This window comes from Pimephales promelas, chromosome 15 (assembly GCF_988280905.1).
Source record: "Pimephales promelas chromosome 15, fPimPro1.hap1.1, whole genome shotgun sequence".
Lineage (NCBI taxonomy): Eukaryota > Metazoa > Chordata > Actinopteri > Cypriniformes > Leuciscidae > Pimephales > Pimephales promelas.
In genome coordinates this window covers 15,853,702-15,863,670 of record NC_142783.1, presented here as the reverse complement: position 1 = coordinate 15,863,670, position 9,969 = coordinate 15,853,702, and the positions used below count along the sequence as shown (strand labels likewise).

Sequence of the window (9,969 nt, the reverse complement as noted above, 5' to 3'; positions counted from 1 at the left end):
ATGGGTGGTTTTCCAAACATATCCGCATTGGTTGGTCAAATAGATAGTCCTGTCTCAAACTCACTCCAGTCAGTGTTGCTATTTTGGGCAGTGTTGCTATTCATTCGGAAAGCTTAAAACAAATACATCAACGTTTTATAGCGCCAAAGAGACAAATCCATCTGCTTTACTTTCTTGTATCTGCATATTAGAAAGTAATTTAACACGAAAAAACCACACACATTGGCTTTAAAATAACAATAGCAGACGATTTGATTTCTCTCAAAGCGCCTCTTTGCTAGCCCATAACACAGACACCCAGAGCACATCAAATGCAACAGCCGTTACAGAAGCCGTCCAGAAACTGATACAGATCAATGGAGAGAACATGAACACAAGAGCCATGGAGCCAGAGACTTCCCACTGATTTAATTACAGACTTTCCATCACTCAAAGAGCCACCGTTCTGAAGCAACGTCAGTAGCATCTACACTTGAATGATGGTCATGCGATATTATCGGCCAGACATGTTGCGAACCGGTGCAGACAATGGAATCATTATGACTGTAGGAGTCTTACTGAGAGCCTTAAACTTCCTTATTACCATAAACAAGTCTCGGGGGAGGTGTTAAGACTGTACACTTTAAAAAAGGGCTCATAAAATGAGGATACCACCGCGTGTATGGCTTTTGTACACTTTGACAACACAATCAAATGAAAAATTCATGATGTCCATGGTAGCTCTGCTGTGCATCAGATCGATAGCACACTAATAGCTGGCATATCTGAGACTTGTTTGGCAAGGTTCCCTCTCTTTGATAAACTGTGCCATGTTAATGGGCATACTGAGTTACTGTCTTCTTTGTGCAGGAAGATGATTTTTCACTAGCGTACAGATAAAGAGTACAGATTTGTGCACATATGTGTTACAGGAGCTTGTTCTCCCAGTTGTCTGATCCTGTTACTTCTTCCAGCTAAACATGCTTCACTTCTGCATTGTGCGGTCTGGTGGGAATCCAAATTTAGTCCAAGTATTTGATAGAAGCAGTAACATTCTAAAAGGGAATAAATGATGCTGCTCACCAATTGATGATTCAAAATTCTCTATAAGAATACATTTTGATATTGATAATTAAAAGTAATTAATGCTGAAAAGTAAATGATTTATTGTAGTTTTCTGGATTGAAACTGATGCATCTCACTGCAGCCGTTTATTCTAACATAGGCTACTGTTTTGTTTGTTGTTCAGGTCAAGCTGACGGCAGATAAACTTCTTACCGGTAAGTTTATTTTATTTTTTTGCTCAAATGGGCCTACAAAACCATCCTTTTCATCCACTTCCCAGCATGCATTGAGGCATGAATGATTATGGTTGTATTGTTAAACAGTTTTCCAGGCTATTTTGTTGCCATCTTGTGTAAGTGTAACACTTACATTGTGGCAATGTTGTCTTTTAGTATTTTTAAAATTTTGTTAAATTGGTTTTTTGAACATGACAATAAGTTCACTGTAGGCTACTAAAATGGTCCCCACAGTCACCAGATGTCAACCCAATTGAGCATCTTTGGGATGTGGTGAAACGGGAGTTTCGTGCCCTGGATGTGCATCCCACAAATCTCCATCAACTGCAAGATGGTATCCTCGCAATATGGGCCAACATTTCTATGCTTTCAGCACCTTGTTGAATCAATGCCACATAGAATTAAGGCAGTCCTGAAGGTGAAAGGGGGTCAAACACAGTATTAGTATGGTATATCCTTCAGGTGAGTGTATGTTTGATGTTAGTTTAAAATAATTGCATGTGCTTTGCTAGTTAGTTTCTGTTTTTTAATATTTTTTTTATTTCAGTTTTAGTCATTTTAGTTCTTAAACTTGTTTAATTCAACATTTATAATTCTCATTAGATGTTTTTATTTATCCCTTAAGACTGAACAAATTAAACATGAACAAATAGCTACATACATCTCCTAAATTCATATTATGTCATATAACATTCACTAACAGATGAACAGATCGCAAGAGAATTCATCACTCAATTTCTTGTATGCCGTCCCTGAAAAAGAGAGACAGATTAGTGAAAATGAATGAAAACAAGATGCACAGGATGCTCTGCTGAATAATTCATTGCTCTACAGTAGCCTGCCTGTGATATTAAACAAAAGAGAGTAAAATATTTTAATATTCGAGACTGACATCATCTAATGACTTCACAGCCATAATGAATAATTGAATTTATTTTGTAATCCATTTAGCTGGCCGGAAGTGCATGCCTCTGATATTACTCTTGATATTTAATACTTTCTGGGTGGATGAACCCCTGCCTGACTGAAATGGGTGTCAAAAATTGCTTTTGCGCCAGGCAAATGTTTGCCGGATGTTCCCAAATTAAAGCAGGGCACATATCAATCAATAAATCCATGAAGTAAAGCTCTCAGTGTCTGTTAGGAAATTTCCCATTTCCTTCCTAACAAGGTTGCTCTCGTAAATAGACGTCCATTATTATTGACTAATTACATTTAGCTCATTGATTCATTGATGGTCAGTCAAAGTTCATGCTTAAAACTAATAGGCTACATTTTAAAAGATTTTAATGTTGTGGGCTTGTGGCTTATTTAAGAGATAGACACGTTTTTTGCAAGTAAAACTGCCTAATAATATAGCGGGTAGTGATAGGTTAAAACTGGGATTGATTATACATCCTATAGCCTACTCATTTAAAATGCTCAATGTCATTTCTTTAGGACAGCGTATTCATCGTTGTAGCCTATATGATAGGTTAACTGTCCATTGACAAAAGTACCTCTTCCGTCCAGTGAAGGGCAAGTATTCCTCTGAGGAATTGATACTTGAGAGGTTTTAAATAGGAGGGATGCACTTCCTCCCTTCAGTTCATGCCGAGCTCTCACTGCACGAACTTCAGGCATGGAAAAATTCATCACTCCTCTATGAGGACGTACGATTTTCCATCCCGCATTTTATTCTGAAGGTAGGATTTGATCTTCTTTTTCATAAAGAAACTGGTTGAATTGATTAAATTTTGTGCGTCTGTTACTAGTATATATAGTAACAGACGCAACAAAAACACACATATGTATACCTCTCAAGTATCAACACATATATGTATATGTGTGTGTGTGTGCGTGTGTGTGTGTATATATATATATATATATATATATATATATATAGTATACATTTTTCATTTTAGTTTATATGTACAATAGTTTTTAACAAAAGTATGTACAAAAGTATTTTTATATATGTAAATAGAATCCTGTTTATTTCCTGATAACGCACCACAAAAAAAAAAAAAAATTATTTGGGACTGTGATAGTCTGTGTCTGTACATAAATATACAGTGCATTCATTACTTTTGTAATATTTAATGCCTTTCAGTATGGAAAACTAGATTATTAGCCTTGTTGTCGTAGTATTATTCCTCATATTTTTCTTTGCCAATCATAATTGATTTTCCAATTCTGTGCAGCACTTTTCTGAACAGGGCCTGCAAAGATGTCAGAGAGGAAGCCCAAAAACTCGGACACACGTCCCAAGAATCTGCGGAGCTGGAGTGCTGATAGTTACATCCGCAGTATTAAAAAGCGCTCCCGAGGGTCACGCCACGAGACAGCGCCCCGAGGGGAAGACGGGGAAGGAACAGACGACCAGGGCGTACGCTCTGCCTCTTGTCCTCGGAGACGTCGAGAGCGAAAGTGCAGCTGCACGATCCCTGGAGAACCAGATTCAGACTCTCCTTGCAGGAAAGGTCTGTCCCGTCGTTCCCTGAGGCAGAAGTTTCAGGATGCCGTTGGCCAGTGCCTTCCTCTTCGCAACCACCACCACCACCACCATCACCAGTCCGGGTCCTCACGCCCGTTCTCTGTCCTCCTTTGGTCTAAAAGGAAGATTCACGTGTCCGAGCTCATGGAGGACAACTGTCCGTTCTCTCCGAAATCTGAACTGGCTCAGTGTTGGCATCTGATCAAGAGACACGGTGGCGCTCACACCAAACCCGCTTTAAGCATCGAAACCGAACCCAAAGGTCCCTTGTTATCCTCCTCACCTCCAGCGCTCATTTCCTGGGAGGAGATCAACTCATCCGGGGCTTCTAGTCTGGATGACTGGGATCCGTCTCTTGCACATGGAGACGCCCAGTGCTGCGCCCACACTGACTACATCCTGGTTCCAGATCTGCTTCAGATCAACAACAGCCCCTGTTATTGGGGGGTCCTGGATCGTTTCGAAGCCGAGCAGCTTTTGGAAGGGCAACCAGAAGGAACCTTTCTGCTACGAGACTCTGCCCAGGACGAATACCTCTTCTCGGTTAGCTTCAGGCGCTATAGCCGCTCCCTCCACGCTCGGATAGAGCAAAACGGGAAGCGCTTTAGCTTTGATGGCCGTGACCCTTGTATGTACAGAGATTCCAGCGTCACGGGCCTACTAAAGCACTACAGTGACCCAGCCAGCTGCCTGTTTTTTGAGCCTCTCCTCTCTCGCCCTCTTCCTAGGAACTTTCCGTTCTCTCTGCAGCACATGTGCAGGGCGGTCATCTGTAGCTGTACAACGTATCAGGGCATTGATGCTTTGCCATTACCCTACACTTTGAGACACTTCCTCAGGCAATACCACTATCGGTGCAATGGAGCTTGTGCTGTTTAAAAACTGTAATGGGACAAAACTACATGTGGCTCGATTCGAAAGGCACAGTAAATCTATTCGACACAGCATGGTGGATGCAGTTACCATGCAGCACAAAAAAAGAAAAAAATAAACAGTTCATATTTCTAATGCAATGTTGTTCAAACCAAAGATATGCAGGTCATTGGTTCACATATTAAAGGGATGGTTCACTTTGAAAATAATTTTTGGTATGTTTTAGCTTACCTCAAGGGCATCCGAGATGTAGGCGTCTTTGTTTCCGCAGTATTTTCAATTTTAGGTCAAAACGTTCTTGTCTGTCAGTCATATAATGCAGGTCTATGGGGTCCTCCTCAAAGAGCATGCACAGAGAAGTCCAAATTAAACATGATTTAATGACTCATAAATGTAAGTACACATTGATGGCCTAAGACACGAAACGAGCAGTCTACGTGAGAAAAAACGAACAGTATTTATATTGTTTTATATCGGTTACAAGAGGTAAAAACATGCATGCTCTTTCAGGTGGTGACCATAGACCTGCATTATATGACTGACAGGCAAGAACGGTTTGACCTAAAAATATATCAAAATTAAAACTACTGTGGAAACAAAGACACCTACATCTTGGATGCCCTTGAGGTAAGCTAAAACATATCAAAAGTTAATTTCAAAGTGAACTATCCCTATAGTATTTTTAGCAGGTTTTCTACTATATGAATTTCATTTCTTTCTTGTTCTTGTTTATCATCTGTTATCATCATTTACTCTTTGTTTTGTACAGTTTTGTACCCTAGATATTCATCATAAAACAGGAAATGAATAACTTTTGTTTCATATAGTCGAAGTTTTTCCTATTGTAGTACTCACCAGATTCCACTAGAGAGCAGACTTGTAAAACTGATTTGAAATTTCTAACTGCCACTATCTACAGTATTCATCTTGTATTTCAGAACCAAACAGTGCCTAAACCATCTGTTTGAGTTGCAAAACCATGTCAGTATATTATTTGAGAAATCTGTCCCTTATAACCACAAGTAATTCAACCACATATTGTAGCAACACATTTTCAATAAAACGAGCAATAGAATCAACAAATAAATTAAGACTGTTTTGTTTCACTGTGCTATGGTTTACATCAGGCGCGTCGTTAGACACGGGCATTCGGGGCTTTAGCCCCGGATGTTTGTTTTTTTATAGCCTCGGATCTCAAAAAAAATAAAATAATATTGATCATTATTATTAAATTTTAATAATTTTGTATTTATTTAAAAAAATTACCCGGTATTTTAATCTATCCTTCGGAATAATAATGTATTAAAGACGATTAAAATGTTCAAGCAGATCAAATTTACTATGGTTACTATGGTTACACAGCACGCTTGAGTTTAGATTGCGCACCAGAGGAGAGAGAGAGAGAGAGAGAGTGCCTGAAAGAGCAATCGGTTAACTCACAGCTTTAGGGCTTGACTGTCATTGTTGTTTGTGGCTTCATTAGACACTTTTTAAAAAGGAAAATAAGGAGTCATGAACGATTCGAGGCCGATGAGAGGCAAGAAGAGTTAGGCTATCTAATTTACTGGTGCCGTTCCCTCATCAAAGCTCAGGTCGGTGAAGGCTCTTCAGCAAAGCCTGGTCGTCTAATTTAACGTTACTCAAGTTAGCCCTGTAAGTTACTCATTGTGGTTTTAATGCAGAACATGTAAAGTACGTGGGACCTTACTATTTCGCCTAAACAAGCTAATCCATTTTGTGAGTCATCATAATCCGTTTCTCGTGAAAAATGTAGATGAAGTAGCTTAACTTATTCATCTGATTTGGCTAAGATAAGATTGGATAAGATAGGATTTTTCCCAATTGGTATTATCGAAGAAAATACTAATTATCTTTAGGAATCCTATCTTGCTTCCTCCTATCCAGAGCCGGCCCGAGCCTTTTGGGGGCCCTAAGCAGAATTTGATTTGGGGGCCCCTCCCACGACGCGGAGTCACCTGTGTTTGACGATTATTGACACAAATGTCACGCAATAATGATTCATTATAAATGAATACACTTAGGTTATGTATTAGGCTACAACAAAATTAATACTTAATAAAAAGAAAATAGATGCCTACTTAAATAAAAAAAAGTTAACAGTCTTAAAACTGTCTCAAAACATATAAAAGAAATTATTTGCTAAAATTGACAAAACTGAGAAATTTGGCCTACTATTTCTCAACTGTCTCAATACAGTGTAACTGTCCTCAAAAGCTTTATTATTATTATTATCGTAAGAGACTTTGTTAGATATTACATGACATAATCCAACAAAGTCTGTTACTATAATACCGGTAATGAAACCAAGAAAATGGAATTTTGTTTTATTTACGATCACTGAGAAATGTTCTATTATTTAAAATGCAAAAAAAAAAAAAAAAAAAACATTTATTATTTTCAAGGTGAAAATGATTCATTTGCATGGATCCACACCGAAGAAAACGTCTAAATGTCACGTTTTTAATGAAGCAGCCTAATGAGTAAAATGTCTATTTTTCCGGCGTCCCCCAGCTCCTCGTTTAAGCAAAAGGTACGCTAAAAACAACGTATTACATCAACGTTAAACCACGTTAACGTGTTAACCATAACCTTTTAAATACTCGACCTAGTTCCATTGCTTAGCAAGGGGAAGAAACTCCTGTAACTTCAGTACCCAACCCGTATCACGACAAGACGTGAAATAATCACAATGGTCCACTTTGGAAAACGTGTAGATGTCACGGTTTAACTCAAACAAATAAAACCAAACCCGCAATAAAAGCCCATCCAATACACCCTTTAACTCCTATCTTATTTCAGGTTAGGAAATCATATCGCTAGCATCAATGTTTCTGTCTAACTTTAGCCTATTGTAACCGATGTCACTTTTCATCTCGCGAGCTTATACGGCTTTTAATCGCCGTTTTTTTTAATAAAACATACACTGAAAATGGAGAATTAACATCGCAGTCATGTGATTTAGTCAGCTTGATTAACATTATTACAATATATTACTATTTAACACAGATGTTATTTGCTAATTACATAAACTATAAGCTCAATTCATTAGTATAAATATATATTTAGTATATAAATATACATTTATAAATATATATTTAGTATAACATTTTTAAGTATATATATTTGTATGGTCCTCGAATGTGTTCAAATATTTCACCAGTATCAGCCTTTTCACAATTTATCACTCTGCTTGTCTGTGTTTGCCCAACTTGCATTATTAAGTAAGTCAGTAGGTGGCGACAAGTGACTGTCTTTATGAGTGAACAATTTAACTTTAACTTAACAGATTAGTGCCAAAAAAATGTATTATCTAACCTTAGAAAGAAACAAGTTGCTGAAACCAATCTTTAATGCTAATATATAAATTGCTCGTTTTCGTCTGGACATAAAAAGATTGCACTGGTGTTTGATTGAAATTCATATGCAAAATAATCCTTGAAAGATTTCTCATTAAGGCCATTCCTGTTAAGAATATGGATTGTGTATTGTCAACAATAAGCAGAAACATTCTGCATTTGCATCCAAGCGTGGATCATTCATTTCAACATTTATCCTCATTATTGTGGCGTATATTACTCAAGTGAAACCAAACAAACAAACAATCAATTAAAACGCCACAGCAGGCTGAAACATGAGGATTCACACTGAAGACGCGTTACGCTGAACCTTTGTATGTATTGATCAATCTCTTTATTACGCTATTTCACAAAAATAAACAACCAATCACTTACTTGAGCGATGCATGGTGTAAGCAGTGCAAAGGTACCTCAGAGACATCTATAAAGGATGTTAGTAATGATCACATTGATGGGAAAACAGTGGTAAGGCCAGCGGTGACGGTCAACAGAAAGTTTCTCCCCATAATCACCCTGCAGCCATGATCCAAACCCAAGCTTGCGCACAGGTGAGCACACTCACACATTAATACAGACATCGCACCCCCAGTAACGCCCACAGTCACCGATGACGTCACCATGCGCGTGCATGTACATGTAACGGACTTGGTCAGGCGATGTAAAGGACGACTCAGGATATGATGACTTTCACAATTTATTGACTCCGTTTTACACTATATAAAAGGACGCTGAAAACTCCGATGATCTACATTGCTATCAGAGCGCGACCCGCGTGCCGTCGTGAAATGGCGGATGGAAAGTGAATCTGAAAACTTCAGATTCAGCTCAAAATAACACGAGACCGCCACACATAGTGTAAATGTATTAACATCAGACATTATACATTGAAAATGATAGCTTATATTATTCATTCTCCATAGAAAACAGTAAATTAGCTCAGCAGCACATTTTCACTCAACTTACCCTTAGTAGTGCAAAACGAGACTGAGGGAGACGCTACGGAAGCTTAGGAGGAACAGAAAGGATAGTGTGCATGAAGGGTCATTTCCGCAGGTAATATTCGCAAAAATAAAAATACATGAAAATTACTCAATGAGATAAAATTCACAAATACTTAAAACCATTAAATGATAAATAAAAACAAAGATGCTAATTTGAAAATAAGAATTACTAAAAGTGCATTTTTAACTCCGTTACATACACAACAGTGCAAGAAAAAGAGAAAACATAATAAAAGCCCAAAACCCAGTGTATGGCTCCTACACTCATTCTCATATTTAAGAATCTGTCATCTTTTATGCTACTGCCAGTGCCCACTGACATACTTTTAAAGCTATTGTTATACCATTTTTATGACCTTTAAACACCCTAAAATGCACACATGTAGGTCTGAGAAATCCAAATTTTCTCGGGGGAGTATGCCTCCGCTCCGAACCCCCCTAACTTCCTCACCTTTGAATGTGTGTGACTGTGTGGTAATGTGGGCTGGTATGGTTACAGTGCCAGGGATGCCAGTCTGCCGCTGCATATAGGCCTGCAATATGCATTATTCTCTGTATCGAATCATGATCTTATTCCCCACCCCAGCCCCTGATGTTTCGGGTTCAGCCCCTGATGTTTTTGAAACCTAGAAACGCCCCTGGTTTACATCAAATCTCCTTTCAGATTATGTTTTATCATATACGATTTCACTGGGTGACTATATGTGAATTTAACTGCTATTTATGAATCTCGGTGCATTGATGTAGGCCTACAGGGACAAAACCAGTCAATCGAGGGGCTTATATTGCTTAAAAGATCAATAATATTCTCACTTTTTTACAAAATGTGATATGATTCTCTCTTAGAAAACTGATTCACTCATGATCTGCCAAACTCATTCATGTTAAATATTTATGTTCCTCAGATGATGGAAATCTTTATGAATTTAAATTGAAGGATCTTTATCATAAACTCATTTTAG

The 9,969-nt window shown here is 38.1% G+C and overlaps 1 protein-coding gene across 1 annotated transcript; it reads left to right on the top strand.

Moving 5' to 3' along the window:
• Positions 1 to 3,489: 3,489 nt before the first annotated feature.
• On the top strand, positions 3,490 to 4,814 carry socs4 (suppressor of cytokine signaling 4). Its single transcript, XM_039688128.2, has one exon. The coding sequence runs from the start codon at positions 3,490 to 3,492 to the stop codon at positions 4,633 to 4,635; it is 1,146 nt and encodes a 381-aa protein (XP_039544062.2). The 3' UTR covers positions 4,636 to 4,814.
• Positions 4,815 to 9,969: the final 5,155 nt, after the last annotated feature.

What these genes read in the sequence shown, in the direction of transcription:
- socs4 (XM_039688128.2), top strand. Translation starts at nt 3,490, where the DNA reads ATGTCAGAGAGGAAGCCCAAAAACTCGGACACACGTCCCAAGAATCTG.